The sequence below is a fragment of the Xenopus laevis genome, chromosome 1S, assembly GCF_017654675.1.
Source record: "Xenopus laevis strain J_2021 chromosome 1S, Xenopus_laevis_v10.1, whole genome shotgun sequence".
NCBI classification, from domain to species: domain Eukaryota; kingdom Metazoa; phylum Chordata; class Amphibia; order Anura; family Pipidae; genus Xenopus; species Xenopus laevis.
Genome location: NC_054372.1, coordinates 27,420,015 through 27,440,344, shown reverse-complemented (window position 1 = coordinate 27,440,344; position 20,330 = coordinate 27,420,015). Strand labels below are relative to the sequence as shown.

General features: G+C 37.4%; 1 protein-coding gene across 1 annotated transcript in view; it reads right to left on the bottom strand.

Annotated features, from left to right (window-relative positions):
• Positions 1-20,330, bottom strand: part of LOC108706580 (gamma-aminobutyric acid receptor subunit beta-1) — a 227,608-nt gene that overhangs the window by 136,148 nt on the left and 71,130 nt on the right. The window contains exon 4 of the mRNA XM_041579455.1: positions 15,758-15,978. Coding sequence (XP_041435389.1) covers positions 15,758-15,978 — 221 coding nt within the window. The remainder of the gene's footprint in view (positions 1-15,757; positions 15,979-20,330) is intronic.

The following is a 20,330-nucleotide window of genomic DNA, read 5'->3' as shown; positions in this document are numbered from 1 at the left end:
TTGAAAATCCTCTTAAGTTTCCCTGGAGACTCTAATTGCTGTTATAATGGTTGTTTGTCCCGTGAGACCTCCCTGCCTGGCCTGTTTGGAGCTAATAACAACAACTGCGAAACAAAGATTCAAGATTTTTGAAAAAAAAAATCTAAATTTGATTGATACTAAATGGTCCCCTAAGCCAATACCTCTTCTTATCACCTTCTATTGGGTAGGGGCAACAACAGGTTCTAAATGTCACCTGTGTCCTCTGATGTCCCTAACTTCCATGTCTGAATGACACAGAAGTTAAGGAACAGGTAGGGGTGGGAGGGAGACCTTTAAATAAATCTGTTGCCCTCTCCTCTTGAATAAAGCACTGGTTGACACAGACAATGTTCTAGTTAAGGGGGTGGCAGCAGGTCTTTGTGCCCAGAGTGCAGAGGCCAGCTGCGATTCTGCAAGAGGCAAAACATAACCCCAATATTGCCCCATCTTTTCATAAAATAACCACTTTCTATCTTTACTATCTAGATCCCTAAAATATATTGGTATATTAAATTTTTTTAGAATTTCAGCAACCAGACCACACAGTGAAAACCTCTTTTTTTTACCTTTTTTTGTGGTCCCATCAACATTTAATGCATAAGATATTTCCCCCGATTTTATATTTTCCTGGATTTTACTACATTTTTTTGGTACCCTGAAAAAATGCAAAATGGGGGTCTTACTGTATTTCATCTGAGCTAGAGCAGTGCAAACACTAAATCTACAGTATAATGGTCTAATTTCTATTTCATCTTTAGTAAGGGTAGTGCATATATAATGCATATATATAATTAGAGTAAGATACATAAAGTTTTTGAATATGAACTGGACATCTGTTTACTAGAGGAAGATGTGGATTCAGTATTGGGAAGCACACTTTGATTACATTAGTAAAGAGACAGTACACCTTTGAGGGGATAGGATTAATAGCTAGATCCCAGTAGGCTGTCTGTAACAGTAGTAAAATGTTCACAAAACATAGGTTTAACAACCAATCATTGTCAAATACAATGGATTTAGAAAATACTGTATAAGATACACAAACACACATATCAATTTAAGTTAAAGGGATACTGTATTTAATTTTTATATTTATTATATTTTATATTCAATTTTTAAATCTGACATGGGGCTAGACATATTGTCAATTTCCCAGCTGTCCCAAGTCATGTGACTTGTGCTCTGATAAACTTCAATCACTCTTTACTGCTGTACTGCAAGTTGGAGCGATATCACCCCCTCCCTTTTCCCCCCAGCAGCCAAACAAAAGAACAATGGGAAGGTAACCAGATAACAACTCCCTAACACAAGATAACAGCTGCCTGGTAGATCTAAGAACAACACTCAATAGTAAAAACCCATGTCCCACTGAGACACATTCAGTTACATTGAGAAGGAAAAACAGCAGCCTGCCAGAAGCATTTCTCTCCTAAAGTTCAGGCACAAGTCACATGACCAGGGGCAGCTGGGAAATTGACAAAATGTCTAGCCCCATGTCAGATTTCCAAATTGAATATAAGAAATTCTGTTTGCTCTTTTGAGAAATGGATTTCAGTGCAGAATTCTGTTGGAGCAGCACTATTAACTGATGTGTTTTGAAAAAAACATGTTTTCCGATGACAGGATCCCTTTAAGAGCAGAGACACACGCTCAGATTCCGGAGATTAGTCAACCAGCGACAAATCTCCTCTTCTTCGGGGCAACTAATCTCTCCGAAATGCCTTCCGTTGGGTAGGATGTAAACCACCGGCGGGATGGCAATAATCGGTGTGCTTTGTTTTCCGAAGTCGTCTGAAGTTGCCTCACAAGGAAACTTCTGACGACTTCGAAAAACGAAGCGCTCCGAGTGCCATCCCACCGACCATTTAAATTCTAGCTGGCGGGAGGCAGTTTGCGAAGATTAGTCGTCCCGAAGAAGAGGAAGTTTATCTCCCCGAATCTGAGCGTGTGTCTCTGCCCTTATACAATCTGCTTGTCAGGACATAGTACTGGTACTGGTACTGGTACTCTCAGAGAACTCTCAGTCTATGTTACAGTCACATTTATGATAACTGGGTATTTTATAAATGTGTGAGATAAATATTTTCTCTGTGCAGTCTGCAAAGCATCATTTTACTTAACAATACATATCTGTATCACAAATTAGTACAATTCGTTATCTAGTGACATTTCGTTTGCATAAAAGAAAAGATAACATATTTAAGCTGTGGTAGGTTACTAAAATATGAAAAAAATGCACAAGCTAAGCATTCACCATGACAGTCAATTAAGGGAATAATTAGCCCTGTGTCTGAACACAGTAGGAAGTAACAGGTACTGCAATAAATCATACAAGGATCATTGTTAGTACCATGAAAGAATTCTGCTTTGAGAGTATATTTTATTAACAAGCTAACAATTTTAAGACAATTTAAGGTTCATTTTTTTACCACTGTTGGATAAAGTAATGCTATTAGACCTAGTAGCTTCATATTTCTTATCTTTGTAACAAAAAGCCATACATTTGTAAAAAGTTTAGTACTGCAAATGTGGGATTTTGCTATTTCATGAATTCAATTTTAAGTGATAATTATATACAGTTTTTTTCAGGCTTACATATGTTGTTTGCCTGGGAAAAGTGCCCCCTCATCCACTGAGCATGCCATTGTTAAATATTTAATTGTATTGATTCCTTAATTGTATGGATGAAAACATACAGCCAATATTACATTTTCAAGAAACTGGTCCAATAATAAGCATAGTATAGTTTCACAAGTGCCTCTAACAGTAAAACCCACAAACCATATACTGTATTGGACCAGAATAAATTTAATGAGAAAAAGTTATCTCACAATTTATCAAGTGAAAACACATGGACCTGATTCAATTCAAGGAGAAAAAAGTTTCTCCTAATTCAGTACCAGGTTTTTTTCTATAGACTTCATGTGATAAAGCCATGAGATAAGTTTTCCTGAATTTAAGTGCATCTCAAATTGAATCTTGTCCACGACTTTTCAAATGTTAACCTTTTTCTCAATTAATTATAATTAAATATTTTAAATATTTTAAATTAAAATATTTTTTTAAAAGGTCACATTCTGTTAAATATTTACATAATATCTGAATATCAGTTTAAAACATCCAAATTGCAGCATCTCCAACATAATCCTTGTACAAATAAACTATACAGTGTATTAAAAATATGTTGCACATATAGATATAGTTCACACCAGTGTTCATCAGTGATGTGTGTTATGAGTTCAAAGGGCCCCTAATAGTAAAGTGACCCCAGAAAACCATTTGTTGTTTGGAAAGTACACAACTGCACACAAAGAAAATGGATAAATATGTTTTTTTTTACAAAATTGCTGGAAAGCTCGAATTTTACTACATTTACCATATGACTTTAGATACAAAGACAAAATATGAATCTGAAGCTTTGTCTGAACAGTTTAATGCACAACATGCTTAGGTTTACCAAATTATCCAGCATTTGCATACCTTGCCCAAAATAATTTAGTTTTCATAGCTGACACTTTAGTTACTATAAACATACTTGCAATCTGTTACATAATATCCCTATTTTTAGACAGATTGCTGGATTATAGTGATGGGCGAATTTATTCGGCAGGCGCGAATTTGCGCAATTTGCCGCCAGTGAATAAATTCTTGAAACGGCACCGGCGACTCGTTTTTGAATTCGCGAAACAGCAGCGAAAATTCGCAGCCGTCCAATTGTGGGGGAAAAAATGGACCCTGGCGTCAAAAACAGGTGCTGGCGCCCTTTCGCCCATCACTACTGGATTACAATATTTACTGATGGGAAGCTTGGAATTGCAATCAGCAACTATAGGGTCACATGTCCCACAGGTTGTGGAATACCCTGCTGGGTGATGTTATTAATACCTTTAGGGGTGGCTTGAATGATTTATTCAACAAACATAATATCCAAGGCTAATGAGATCTACAGTTGGTTGGTTTCGTATAGGTACAGTAGGGGTGTATAAAGTTCATATATGTGAGTGCATTGATAGGCCTGTATATTTTTGTTCTTTTTTTAATCCAAATTAACTAAGGAACAATGTAATATGTACAAAAAACTGACTTATTTTTGTTTCCTTTTTTTTTTTCATTTGTTTAGAGCTGTGCGCTGATAAATCCAATTTCTGTTACTGTGTCACTGTTACTTCTCTGCACTAAAATCCTGCTTGCCTATCATGTTACGCTAACCTCACCCAGTAGATACTGAATATTTCGAACAGGTCTTATATAATATTATATGCCCTTAATACATTTGTCTAATCTTCTTTTTTTCCTTCAGTTTGTGCCACTGCTGCAGTAAAATTTCTCTTCTGTTGTACCCTGGAAATCCTGGAACTGGGCCCTTGTAATGTGCAGAGCCAGCTTCAGAGCATAAACTCTGCCTTATTTTGAAAACCAGATGTTGATTGTTGCTTATTAATAATAGACATCCTATATATATTATATATGTTTTCTTAAGGGAAAAATAAACCCTAAAAACAAATATGGCTAGAAACCCGCTGTTTTATATACTGAACTTACTGCAGTGGCCTAAAGGTTCAGCATTCCCATAATAGTATTGATCCAGGCTTTCAAATGTCTACACAGGAGGTTGGTAGAATAGTTGGTATTGGATTGGTAGAAGAGTCAGTGACACACCACATGCTCAGTGTGCTCTAGGTTGAGAAGCTAAGCTTAGGGTTGTCACACATCTTCAAGCAGAAAATGAGGTCTGTGATGTGAACCTGAAATAATTAGCTTTGTATTGTAACATTTATTTTCTATATATACAGTATATTGTGTGTTGGTCCCTAAGCTCAGTAAGTGACAGCAGCACAGAGCACGTGCAGTGAATCAGCAGAAAAGAAGATGGGGAGCTACTGGGGCATCTTTGGCGGCACAGATCTTTACTGCTAAATGGCTGTGGTTGCCGTGGGCTGGTACATTCACCTTTAAAGTTGTTGGGTTGAAAAGGGTTTATTAAGAATTTGTCTTTAACCTAAAACTTTTTTCCTAGTGCCAACACGTTGCTATTTGCCAGTGATAAATTGCAACCATGCTGAAATCAGCCGGTTAGTGCAGTTCAAATCTTTCAGCCTGATTATGTTGTCTGCAGCTGAAGAAACTGTTAGGTTGAGGAGCTCAAAGATAAATCATTTAACGATTGTAATAAAAATAAAAAACCTATAAGGCATATTTACTATATCTAAAGTTGCACCCATCCAAGTACAGGCTGGTACACTAATTGCCTCAGCACATGTTCCTCTATACGTGCACAATGCACCTAAATTGATCCAATTTGATGAATAATGTAAATGGTGTAAATTATAGGGTCTACAGACTCAACAGAGCTTCTGGGGCTCTTTATAACTACCCACGCAATTGTATTGCCGATAATGAATTGCATGCTAATTGTATAACCAATATCACAATTTCTGGCATCCTTGTGCCAGAAATGATTCAATTCACACCCACACTGAAACCAGTACAATGCTTACACAATTTGCACATGGTTTATTTGAGCACAGATTAGAGTCTGCATTGGTAAATCTCATTCAAGTGCACGCTACTTTGCAGATGCCTACAATTATGTTGGAATTAGGGATGGGCGAATAAATTCGCCAAATGCGAATTTGCAGCTAATTTCCATGTTTCAGCACCGGCAAGTAAATTTGCAAAACTGCAGCGAAAAATCCATTGCGCCAATAAAAATGTTGGCACGTCAAAATTATTGAGACGCCCATTGACTTTAATGCATTTGGCCATAATGCATTTCACCAGAAATGGCCACAGCATTTTTTAACATTTTATCAAATAAATAGGACCTTGCCAGCCTCACCCCAAGGCAATATTCAAAGCCAGAATTCCATAAGAGATCGCTACTATGCTCTGCCTTTCCTTGGTGAAGACTTGAGATCAGCACTATGTCATCATATCCACCACTGAGTATTAGGCTGCTTCTACCTACAGAGAGGATGGCCAGAAACTCTGCTACGAGCAGGAGCTGCATCTCCCACCATGAGAAAAGTTCAGCAGCCCTGCTGTTGGTCCAGAATCTGCAGTGTGTCAATGATAGGAAATCCAAGCAGGCTGTCACCTAGCACAAGCAGTAGTAGTGTCTGTATCAATCAACCCACTGTGCAGTTACAGGAGAGAACCTCCATTCTCCCTCTTCTAAATTTACCTGTACAATACTCTGGCAAGGTCCTACGGCTGCTGTGACAAATAAAAACTTAAAATACATCATATATCCACTGTATGGGCGAATTTATTCGCCATTCGCCACTGTATGGGCGAATTTGCGGCAAATTCCCGTGATTCCCCACCGGACCTTCCCCATAAGCTTTCTAAGCTTTTTTTGATTGAAGGAAAATCGATGGATTACAATACTTTGAATCATTCGATTTTTCCTTCGATCAAAGTATTTGCGGTAAATCCTTCAACTTCGATATTCGAAGTCGAAGGATTTTACTTCGATGGTCGAATATCGAGGGTTAATTAACCCTCGATATTCGACCCTTAGTAAATGTGCCCCATAGCTATGAAGTTCACCCGTTTATGTTTTTATATACCTGCCCAACTGTTAGCTTTATGTATGGTCCCTTGTATATTTATACATAGTTATCATATCTCCCCTTGCCTCTTCTCCAGCACAAACAGCCCCAAGTTGGCCAGTTTTTATTAATAACAGACTTGCTACAGCTTTTACCAGTTTATTAGGCATTCTTTGGATTATCTCTAATTCGACAATGTCCATTTGAGCACCGGAGACCAAAACTGCATGGAATATTCTAGATGGGGCATTACCAGAACTTTATAAAATGGAGGAATGACCCTCTCCACAAATTTCTGCCCCTTTTAATAATATAGCTTTTGCAGGTGCATTGCTTGCTGGAGCCAATTTTATTAATTTAAAGGACTCCAAGGTTCTTATTCATTATGGATAGAATTCATTTTTATATACCTTTAAAAATGAATTGAATGATTTAAACCATAAAAACAAATCTTCTCCAGTACTTTGTCATTGCTTGAAAGAAACACTATGGTTCAAAAGTACTGTATTACACTGAATCTAAACTGAATACATTCATATGCCTCATTTATAAAATAATTGGGTACTTGATCCAAACTAAGATATAATTAATCCATATTAGAAGCAAAACCAGCCTATTGGGTTTACTTAATGTTTATATGATTTTCTAGTAGTTTTAAGGTACAAAGATCCAAATTACAGAAAGATCAGTTGTCCGGAAAACCCCAGGTCCTGCGCATTCTGGAAAACAGGTCCCATACCTGTACTTTTATTTTATCCATATGCCTGTTTGTAGATCAAACTTGCTGTAATCTTTTGTTTTGTGTTACCTCCTCAAGTCATAGGTCTGGGTCATGTGCACCTGGACCCCATGTTTCTAATGAGCTTTCCTTGTCATTAGGCTATATGCACATTAAATGCATCTTTTTCATATTCAGACGTAACAACCCATATTAACTCTGGAGCTACGCTATAATACAACAATTCTATATACCACTGACACCTTGGCATAACCTCCTCCAAATTCAAAACACCACATGCAATGCAGCAGGCAATACATCTTATACTGTAAGTGTTCTGGTTTGAAGGTGCAAGCCTGTTTATAATTATATTACATTGTATGTAACGAAATTAAAAATTAACGGTTCATTATTTGATATGGATTACCCAACAAATAAGCCATATGTGCCAATGTAAAAGATGTTAAAGGAAATGTAAATGCAAAAAAATTAAACCCCATCTTTACTTTCTTTGATGAAAAAGAAACCTATCTTTAATTAAAAAATGGTTACCGTTTTTATAAGAAACCTGACTGTATGCAGTGAAATTCTCCCTTCATTTACTGCTGTGGATATAAATTGTCAGATGGTCCCTAACTGCTGAGCAGGGAAACAATCATACTTATGAACAGCAGGGGGAGCCCCCGCCTTACTTCCCAGCCATGCAGAACTCAAACAGCTTTGTTTGTTTCCCTGTAGAGCAGTTGGCGACTGTGTAGAGATTTGTGTTGAATTTTATTTTTGCCTTTACATCCCCTTTACTGTTTCCAACTCCAGATGCAGGGACAAAGATCATGGAGCCAGATTTAAACATATAAACTGAGATTCTATTTGGAGGATTATTTTGCTGCAGCCAATGGTTTTGCAGAGTTGGAGATTAAACAATAGAAAAAATTATAAAATCCACATAATATTACATGACAACACAGGACCCACCGCATACTCTGATTATTAATCAGTCTTGCTGTATCAGCTTCCGGCAGATATTATTTGCTGTTTTGATAATTTATGATGATCCCTAACAGGGCCGGACTGAGAACTAAAATAGGCCCTGGCATTTCAGCCTATATAGAAGCCCAAACAGGCCCCACCAGCCCACTAAATACTGACTTTCTATGGGACCTTATAGCAGCCCCTCTGGCATTTGCCAGAACCCACAGATTGCCAGTCCAGGCCTGATCCCTAAGCAGTCCAGACCCCACTGAGCATGTGCACAATCTTGGTCTTGCAAAGATATATAACAAAGTTACAAGATGACAGCCCCTTGTGGCCAAATTTGAAAGCATAAATCATTTGTTTAATTAGGCTTCTGGTGCATTAAGTTCATGTTTATGTTTAGTATACAAAATACAGCATTCCTATCTTTATTCTATTTTAGACTTTACTTCCCCTTTAAGTATAAAGCTACAAATAATAATGTTTCCCTGTATGTAAATGCAGTTATACTACATGAATAATAATCATCCCCATTAACAGGACAGAGAGGGCAAGATGTTTTCTTCTTTTCATAATTAAATTGCAAATGTATGTTCAGAAGGAATGTATATAAATGCAGTGTATAAACATGTAATGAAGTTGGTGTAATTGCATTAATACTGTATTATAATACAACATAACAAACCACTGCATTATACACTGAGAATGATACCAATAGACTGACGTGGGAATCACTATTAGAATACCTAGAGCAATGTACAGTACTGTATAATTAACGCATACACATAATTTAGTGCTAGAAGGAGCTTTCCAACCATCCCTGCAAAGGAATATAGAGGGCGAGTTAATAATGGCTTTCCCTACCAGCTAAAAATGCAACTAAAATACAAAATCTTTAAAGAGTGCATTTACTTAATTATTATGTAACTACAGGGAATTTACCAAGATATTTTCATTAAGGTTTGGTAAACAAACAACAACAAGAAAGCAATAAAAAGCTGGAGGCTAAAAACAGTACAATGGCTTATGGGAGTACAAAATAGTATCAAACCATAATGTTTGCGTCAGATACAAATACATACTGTATACAATACACCTAGGGGCCGATTCATCAAGCTCGAGTGAAGGATTCGAAGTAAAAAAACTTCGAATTTCGAAGTGTTTTTTGGGCTACTTCGACCATCGAATGGGCTACTTCGACTACGACTACGACTTCGAATCGAAGGATTCGAACTAAAAATCGTTCGACTATTCGACCATTCGATAGTCGAAGTACTGTCTCTTTAAAAAAAACTTCGACCCCCTAGTTCGGCAGCTAAAAGCTACCGAAGTCAATGTTAGCCTATGGGGAAGGTCCCCATAGGCTTGCCTAACTTTTTTTGATCGAAGGATATTCCTTCGATCGTTGGATTTAAATCCTTTGAATCGTTCGATTCGAAGGATTTAATCGTTCGATCGAAGGAATAATCCTTCGATCGTACGATCGCAGAATTTGCGCTAAATCCTTCGACTTCGATATTCGAAGTCGAAGGATTTCAATTCCTAGTCGAATATCGAGGGTTAATTAACCCTCGATATTCGACCCTTGATGAATCGGCCCCCTAATCTTGCCACCGTAGGCTTAAACAAAATATAAATGGATGAGATCTAAACAGGAGCCCCATAGCTTTATTTTGTTCCATGCTCATAAAAGAACAGCACCTGGTTTCCAGTGTTTTTAACATTCCTTTTAAATTACCATAGAATCACAGTAGGGAGATGGAGCATCTTGTTTTTGGAAATCTTCCAGAGACCACGAGAACCTTTATTGCTGCAAAGCTGCATAAAAGCTAATAAATGTCATTATTTCTGCTGTATCTTCTCCCTCCTTGAATCTTGGTTTTTTTTTTTTACAAGTGGGAAAATGATAGAAGCATTGAGTCACCACCTGCGTAAATACACAATACTTCACGTTCTTTACCCATTTCTGTGCTTATTGGTTTTTGCTAGTTTGTTTTGGCATGTGAATTAATAGATCAAGCTTCTTTCAATGCAATTCCCAGTTTGGCACTTTTATCAGATATCTGCTGGTTTAATTATACATCATAGATACATGGATGTTCCAGCAACAAACAATGGTTGCTAGGAAGTGAGCGCCTATTGCATTTCCACCTCATATGTGTATAACCTTCTTTGACATGGCAATAGTTAGACCAGTCTGAAGCTTTAATAGCTTTACTGAGGTAGATCAGCCTATAGCAAATTAGAACATTCAGATAGTTACAGAGTTATGGCTTCCATGGACCAAATAAGGAGCCCAAATGGACTCCATCTCACCTTGCAATAAATAGCACACTCAAGTAACTTTGGGGAAAGAAAGACACAACTTTAATAAATAATAATCACTGCATATAAATGAATACATTATGCCATTATGCCAATTCCAGACATCCAAAGTGGCAGAGAAGACAGCCAAATCATTAAATTCACGAAATTATGATTCCTATACAAGAGCTGGCAGGTAACCTAAAAAGTCTCTAAATAATATCCAAATAAGAACAAAATAGCAGAATGTAGAAGGTGGGTAGAATAAAGCTGCAAACTCTTTCAGTCCAATGAGGGGAAAACAGATTTTTTTCACTCAACATTACAATAGCCAATTGGAAGCCAAACAGGTACCCCACTGGTCAGCCAACCATGGCCCATGCTAGCAATTGGGCCTAGTTGTGTGGCAAAATGTTAAGGGCATATGCATTTTAAAATCATAAATACTTGTAATAAACAATTTAAAATACTGGTACCAAAAAAGTTGTTTGTGTTGGGTACAGTTGTTTTTTTCCACAGCATTTCATCTTTTTTCTCCAAGCCATCTAATACATCTCATCTCTGCTTCTCACATGACTTTTTTTCTTCAACATTCTAGTCCACAATTAAATAAGAAGTACCTTCCCTTTGCATTTGATCCAGCTCCCTTGAGCTACCTAAGAGCTACTTTATATATTATATATTATATATAATATAAAGAAATAAAATAGAATAATGAAAACATGAATCCTGATCATAAGTTTGGAAATTGCAGGGTGGCAGAACCAGAGATCTGGTCATGTCACAGCCATTCTCTATCAGCACATTCACCACATATTATTTTATTTTAATATTCCAGGTGATTTGGTCAGGCTTATAAGACATTTATGTTTTTAAGGTCACCTGTACAAAAGAGCCAATGAGCATTTGATTAATGGCGAGCTGCACTTTCAGGAATGGAAATGAAAAATCAAATATTGAAAATACTTTAAAAGCATGTGCATAGCATTGTAAAGCTTTTACTGCGTATGAATATGTTCTCTAGTATCTTAATAAACACTGGAAAGAGTATATTTAAAATTCTGACATTTTCACTATTATCTACAGATTGTAGCACTGCAGAATTCTCAAGTTGCTTTATTATTTATGCAAGGAATATTTCTTTGGCCATCCTCACACTCAAGAAAATGTAAGGGACAAATTAAATGAAAAAAAATGAATCTAGTATAGGTAAATCTAAAAACAACTGGACTTGCTGAGTAATCAATGAAGACGTTACACTACTCATCCGAGCAGCTTCACTACTCTTCCACTAATCCAATCACAATGGCACATTGTAACTCTTCAAAGAGGTGACATCTGAGGAAATTCACAGAGGTGTAGATTCTGTGTAGTTCCTGTGATAGGATTGTCCAATGTGTCATGCAACTCCTAGAAAGAGGTGTTACTTGTGGGAGTCGCATGAATGGATGTGTGAAGTCTTCTGAAACCGTTGGGGTACAGATGTTAGAACAGCATTGTATGTAGCAGACAGGTGGTGTTGAAGGCCCCCGCCTCTGTTCAGGGATGGTTTCTCCACCTTGACATGAATCGCCCTCTTTCATGCCTCGTTCAAACCAGCGGTGTTCTTTATCCAATATTTGGACCTTGCTATCTTCAAAGGAGTATCCCTTGTCTTTTAAGTGTAGAAAGACAACTGAGTTTTGCCCTGTAGAGATCGCCCACCTATGCTGAGCCATTCGCTTGGTGAGCAGTTGTTTTGTCTCCCCAATGTATAGATCTGTGCATTCCTCACTACACTGGACTCCGTATACCACATTGCTTTGTTTTTCTTTAGTGGTTGGATCCTTTGGGTGTACCAGTTTTTGTCTCAGTGTGTTGCTAGGTTTGAAAAACACAGGGACGTGGTGTTTGTTAAAAATCCTCCTGAGTCTCTCAGACACTCCAGCTACATATGGGATGATTATGTTTTGCCTACTGTGTGTCTCCGGGCGGTTATTTCTATTGGTGTTCCTGTTGGGCTTGGTTGCTGCTGTTTTGACAAAGGCCCAGTCTGGGTAGCCACATGCTTTAAAAGCTCCTCTAAGATGTTTTTGTTCTTTGTCTTTGGACTCTGTATCAGTTGCCAGAACTTCCGCCCTGTGGTGCAGAGTTCTGAAGACACCCAGTTTGTGTTCAAGTGGATGGTGGGAATAAAACAACAGATATTGATCCGTATGAGTGGGTTTGCTGTATACTTCTGTCTTCAATTTACCCCCCTCTTAGATGCAAATCAAACAGTCCAAAAAGGCAAGTTTGTTCTCATGGACATCTTCCTTTGTGAACTTGATGTTATTGTCCACTGAGTTAATGTGTTCTGTAAAAGCCACCACTTCATTGGATCTGATTTTTAACCCAAGTGTCATCCACATACCTGAACCAGTGACTCGGTGTAGTTCCCTGGAAAGTAAGTAAGGCCCTCCTTTCCACTTCCTCCATGTACAGGTTTGCTACAATAGGAGAGACTGGAGAACCCATTGCACAGCCATGTTTCTGTCTATAAAAAAAGTTCTTGTACATGAAGTATGTGGTGTTAAGACACAAATCTAGCAACAAACATACTTGGTTGGGACTGAACTTCGTTCTGCTGCTGAGGGTGTTATCTTGTACCCCAGAGAAGCCACACCATGTTTATACGGTTTATACTCCCCAAGATACACAAAGAAGGAGCCCCACTAAGACCCATTTTCATCAGCATAAATTCAGTGACATACAACATTGCAATTCTTGGCTAACATCTTAGCCCCGTTGGTAAGCAATACAGTGCATCATATCCAGAATGCCAAAGAGTTTGTAACCAAGATTCATGGCGTTACACTAGAGGCAGAAGAAACAATGGTATCATATGATATCACTTCTTTGTTCACATGTATACCTACGACAGAGGCAATTGAGACTGTAAGAAATCGACTGCAACAAGCTTTGCTGTACTGCGCACATATTTCCATTTTCAGAGTCCATTTTAGATGGGCTGTACACTCGAGAATATCCTCATACATTTTATGTAAAATTGTGAAAAGTTTCCTAGACAAGGAGCGTTGAACTCACCAAAGAACTTTACATTAGCTCTTGTGCCATCACTAATCCTCCATGAAAACATTGTGGTTCCTGAATGTGAAAGCCTGTGGCAGCAACACTGGTTTAAATGTTTGTTAATATTTCTCTTACTAATTTATATTAACGTGAAACTTGCCATAATTACCCACACTTGCTGAGTCATCAATAAACTATATGAATGGCTGCACTGCTGTTAGTTTAGACCTGGGCATTGGCTTGCTGAGCAACAGACAGCAACTCTATAATTTGAAGATCAGCTTTCCACACTGGAGCATCAGCAGTGGGGCTGCCACTATGCCAATGTGTAAATTTCCGCACTTCCCTCGCCTTTCCTATGACAATTCCTGCTAGATGGTGCAAAAAACTCTCTAGACGGTCGGCACACGTCAATCATAGTAATCACAGTTGAATGGAAGAGAGCAGCACAACACCAATTTGTTGCAGGTGGGGAGCTTCCCCATTTATTTTTCACCACCAAAAAATCAACGTTTCGGGGGGGTTTTCACCCACCCTTCATCAGGATAAACACACAGTGCACACCATAACCTTATAAAGCCCATTAGGCCACACCCACCAACCACATGTTCCCAAGTTCCTGTATGGATCCAAATTGAGGCTTGGTACTCAGTCCTGTCCCACCCTCATATGAGGGTCCATTTTGTAGTGTCACGAAAAAGTAAGAATTTTCTTCTCAATAAATCCATTCACGAATGTCCGCGTCAAGCATCAGTTAAACATCAGTTAAACAAAAAAAAATCACAGTGTAGAAAGTAATGCTTTACTTTCTACACTGTGATTTTTTTGGATCCATACAGGAACTTGGGAACATGTGGTTGGTGGGTGTGGCCTAATGGGCTTTATAAGGTTATGGTGTGCACTGTGTGTTTATCCTGATGAAGGGTGGGTGAAAACCCCCCCAAAACGTTGATTTTTTGGTGGTGAAAAATAAATGGGGAAGCTCCCCACCTGCAACAAATTGGTGTTGTGCTGCTCTCTTCCATTCAACTGTGATTGCTGCCACTATGCCTACATACCCCAACATATTAAAACATCTTTAAAAGCAGCCTCTCACTTGTGTAAACTGTATGAGATGAGGTTGGTTGACTTAGTCATGCATATGGCACTGACTGAGGAAAGTTACTTTTAGATATTGTAAAATAATAATTCCAAAAAGTCTTTTTGCATCAAATGTGAAGGCCTTGTTCCTTTCACAAGTTTATAAAGTTAATGAGTATAGGCTTGCAACAATTCATATTTGTAAATAAACATACAGTATTCAGTTTTTACCCCCCAGAGAGCTGCAATTACAGAGCAGTATCCTCAACACGATAAGCAAGATGGAGACATGAATTCCTCCAGATGTTTCTCACTTACAGCACATGAACCACACTGGCTGAAGAAGGTTAATATTGGTTCTTCAAAAAGAGTTCTTAGAGTCTTGTCAAATTTCATTATTTGGTTAAATATCAAGTGCTCAGCATTGTGTTAATTAAAAGAAGCCACTTCTTGCCACTCAAATTCAACTTATCAAGCTTCAAAGTTTTACGCTTAAAATGTCAAATCACTTGTTGGCTGTACCACGCTGAAAGTGTAAACATCCTAAGATTTTGGCTGATTAAGAGGCTAAATTCATTGGTCTTATCTCAGGAAAAAAAAAACACATATAGCTTTTTTTTAGCTGAAGCACCTCTTGAAATTGCTGGAGAAAATTATGTTTAAGGCTTGTTACATTTGATTTCCGTCTTGGCTTCCTTATGCAAATTATAATGAATTTGATTGCATTTATCTCCTGTAACTTCAGCAAGCACATAAGGCAAATCATCATTTCCATCTTGCACAGAACTGTCACATGACTAATTACCTTGAACATGGATACTCAGTCATTCTATTTATTTCTCGCTTTTAACAGTTACAGAATTCATTTCCCTTTCATCAACATCTCATGTACTAACAACACTGCTAATTCAGCGAACGTCAAGCTTTTCACCTTCCCGACTAATTTTAACTGTGTGGACTTGGAGGCTTACCATGCTATGAAGGAAATGATTCTCAGATCATTTATAATATCATTGCATTAGGAAAGAAGAGAAAACAAAAATAAAGGTCCTACCTAAGGCCATAAAGAACAGTTCCATCAGGATGAAGTCGAATCATTCTGTTTTTCACTGTGACGCCATGAACAAAAGACCTTTTATCGTTTAGGAAGTATGTATCTGGCACCCACAGCTGATCAGCGACCCTGTTGTCCAAGGTTAGATTTAGAGGAATCCCAGAGTATGATAGTCTTTTGTCTCTCCATGATTGCTGGAAGTACATTGTTAGTGTGTAATCCTGTAAAAACACACAATTATAATATTAATATTTTTTTTAATTATAAATTATGATATTTTGCGAAAAATATTGACTTACAGAAAACTATCCTGGCTGTAGCCTTTGTAAGACATTATATATATATATATATATATATATATATATATATATCTATATATATATATATATATATAAAAACATGGAGGAGCACACCCTTAAGTTGTTTAGTGACATGCCCGGGTGCTGGTAAATAAGGTAAATAAAGTGACATAGTACCGCACTCAACGGGAATAATTGTGAAAAAAAATCAAGATTTATTGAAAAAAATCTTACATTTCGAATACTAACTATGCTCTTTCTCAAGGTTATCCTTGAGAAAGAGCACAGTTGGGGGCAGATTTATCAAGGGTCGAAGTGAATTAAAAGGAATTTTCAAAGTAAAAAAATTCGAAATTCGAATTTTATTTTTTGGATACTTCAACCATCGAATAGGATACTACGACTTCGAATTTACTCCGACTTCAATTCGAATATTCGACTTTCGATAATAGAAGTACTGTCTCTTTAAAAAAACATTGACTTCAACACTTCGACAACTTAAACCTGCCGAAGTGCTATGTTAGCCTATGGGGACATTCTAGAGCAGTTTTCTAAGTCTTTAGAGGTCGAAGGAAAATCCTTCGATCGATCGCTGAAATCGATTCGAACAATTTAATCGCACGATTTTACTTTGATCATTCGATTGCCAAATTCGGTAAAAAATCCTTCGACTTCAATATTCGAAGTCAAAGTATTTTAATTCGATGGTCGAATTTCGAAGTATTTTTTACTTCAAAATTCGACCCTTGATAAATCTGCCCCTTGGTGTTCGAAACGTGAGATTTTTTTTAAATTTAATATAGCTGTGTCCTACTAAAATAAGACATTTTAAAAACACAATCAATTAAAAAGTTGGTACAGTTTCTAAAGTAATAAATATATCTTCACTATCCCCCTCTTAGTATCTGTCTCTTCATTCTCACTTCATGCAGGTGTCGAGAGTTTGACAGTTACAGCTTTAGGGGGGCTTCTTTTGCTGTCTTAGAAAATGCTTTAGAGGTTACTCTTTTAAAATCACCAACAATCCAGTCTCTCAATATATGGGATTTGTGCCAAAGTCAGTACTTTTGTTAGTGCTGGCTCTAATACTACTGCCAGGAAAGGGAGCCTCCCTTAAAGATATATTTGATCTAACTGTCAATCAAAGCCAGTCTCCTGACTCCTGTATGAGGAGAGAATAAAGAGACAGATGCTGAGAAGGGGCGTAGTGGATAGTAACTTGATTATTTCAGAAATGGTACCGAATTTTAATTGATTATATATATATAATTTTATGTTTTTGCCATAGTTCCAATTCAAGGCTTTGTTCCTACACCGACTAATATATGTAAGGGCCTTTTCATAAGGCAAATGAAATGGAACAATAACCTTTAATGTATAGTTAAATTGCAGTTTCACCTGGCTTGGGGTCACTAAATGTGGAATCCAAAAGTTGACGGAGTTTCAAATCCCCATTAATAACTTAAGTAGAGAACCTATATTTCCTAATACAGATTCAATTACTTCATTACTTCAATTAATTCATAAAGAATGACAGATATGTTGATTAATTTAAATCAACCCAGGTATAATACATTATAATACAAAAAGAGAACTTAATGTAATAATAAAAGACTAGTGATGGGCGAATAAATTCGACAGGTGCGAATTTGCGGCAAATTTCCAAGTTTCGCCACCGGCGAATAAATTTGCAAAAATTCGACGGCATCAAAAAATTTTGGACGTGCGCCCCAGAAAAGTTGTTCATGCTCGCCATTTTCGCAAATTTCACGGGAAATTCATGAATTTTTCAGCAAAGCGAAACAGAACAAATTCACCCATCACTATAAAAGACTAGAATGAGAGGGAAGCAAGGAAAACAAAAAAAAATTGTGTTTTGATTGCTATTCACAGGAGAAACTTCTTGATTAATTTAGCTGACAATTGGCCCATTTATAGGAAAGAATCCACTCTGTATGTGATATCTGATAATTGAGCAAACAAACATTCCATTGGTCATTACAGAATCATAGCTAACTAGGGATGGGCGAATTTGACCCGTTTCGTTTCGCCAAAAATTTGCCGCCCTGACACCCATTAAAGTCTATGGGCATCAAAAAAAATGTGTTGCGCTGCGAATTTTTTTTGAAGCGCGTCTTTTTATTTTAACGCACAACGCCATATAAGTCTATGGGCGTTATTTTTTATGCGAAACAAAGCGAAAAAATCGCCCATCCCTATAGCTAACAGATCTGCCCTCTGTGTGATGTATTCATTGGCCTGAATTGACATCTGCCAACTTAAGTAGTAATGGGCGAATTCGAGGTTCACCACCGGTGAATAAATTTGTGAAACTGCAGGGAAAATTAGCCGGCGTCAAAAAAAAATGTACTCGGCATCCGTTTTTTTGGACGCCGGCACAATTTTGCCAAAAACTGACAAATTTCACCAATTTTTTCGCCATTTCACAAATTTCGGTGGAAATTCACAAATTTTTCGGCGAAGCGAAATGCCCCAAATCCGCCCATCACCACACTTAAGCCCAACACATGTTATTCACTTGTTGTGTGACCTGACCCAATGAGCTAGTTTTCTTGTAGATGGCAAACTTTAAAAGGTGGTCTATCTGGTGGATAACATGCTATTTGAGATAGGCTAGTAAAGTACCATTTCATCAGTTCAGTTTTTCACACTTTCCGATTAGTTAATATTGGCTCACTGTCTCTTTCCTCATCATCCTCCCCAGTGAAACACCATATTCACTTTTAAATCAAATCCAAACTTTTAGTATAGAGCTTCACTCAATCCACTCTTGCATGCTTACACACCATCAGATGTTTAAATAATTCTAGCATATCCCAACCTGATGTCTGATGCTAAGCATATGCACCCACTGTAACATAGAGGACTTTGAAGGACTTTACTTTTGAAGCATTAAACCTGAGGTACATTTTCTCACAAATGTGTCATTTATTATGCAATTTCAAATTATATTTTTTTTTATTCCCCCTGAAATGCATCAATTCCTGTGAATGATGGATGTCAGTCATTTAGTTTTACCATGCTGTAAAACATGTGGGTGTTCTAGCCAAGTTATTTAACAATCTGCAATGTTCTAATTATAATTAAGACCAAAATGCATTAAAGTACAATGTTATTGTGCTTTGAAAATAATTCCAAATTTGTGCCAAGTCATAGGCCCAATAAGGCCCTGTCTTTATATATACAGCATTTTAGGATAAAATTTAAACAAGTAATTAAATTCTTATCTGGACACCCAATATTCTGAAGCTCCGAATTACCACCTGGCATAGAGCCCTTTGTACGCAAATAATCCTAATATTTTTGTATTATTTCCTTTTTCTCTGTAATAATAAAACAGTACCTTGTACTTGATGGTAAACAAGCTGCATGAATCCATATTGGTGGCAAAAAATCCTATTGTGTTTATTTACCATTGTGTTTGCTTTTTTTTTTTTAAGACTCAAGTTATGGTGATCAAAATTACAGAAAAAAAAACCCTTGTCCAGAAAACTCTAGATTCAAGTCATACACAAGAATACATGCCAGTATCAGAATAATATCCTCATTTACAACTGGAATACCAAAAATCTTCTGCCATAAATATTGCAGGTGCTTGAAAACATGCAATGTCCTTATATAACAAAAGTAAATCAACGAGTCAGATCTATGCCATTATTTTCTAACCTATAGTGGTCTTACCCAATTGAGTTAATAATTGGTTGCTACTGGTACCTTTACCAGTTTAATATAGCACCTAATGCAGCAACATGGCTTGTGAGCATGTTGATACCAGTGGCCTTGAAGTAGGTGCTTATTTTTGAATTGGGACAAGTTTTGGTTGCATAAAAACCATATGTATTGCCAAACAAAGCCCCCTGTAGCCTGCTGGTCTTCATAAGGGCTACATCAGTAGCCAATCACAGCACTTACTTGGTACCCAGAAACTTTTTTCATGCTTGTATTGCACCCCAAAATGTTTTACAGTTGAATGTTGCTTACAGGTGAGCAAAAACATAAAAAAATAAAAGCAGAAATAGGAAAATTCCCACTCTGGGAAGAATATATAGAATAGAAAATAAAATTGATATATGTACCTCTACAAATACAATAAGTAGAAATAAAAATGGTACAGGTATGGGATCCGTTACCCAGAAACTCATTATTCAGAAAGCTCTGAATTACGCAAAGGCATAGAATTTTCCCATCTATTTGCGGTTATGCTTATGCTCGCTGGAGCAGCAATACGCCCATGCGCGCGCTCAGCTGGCGCC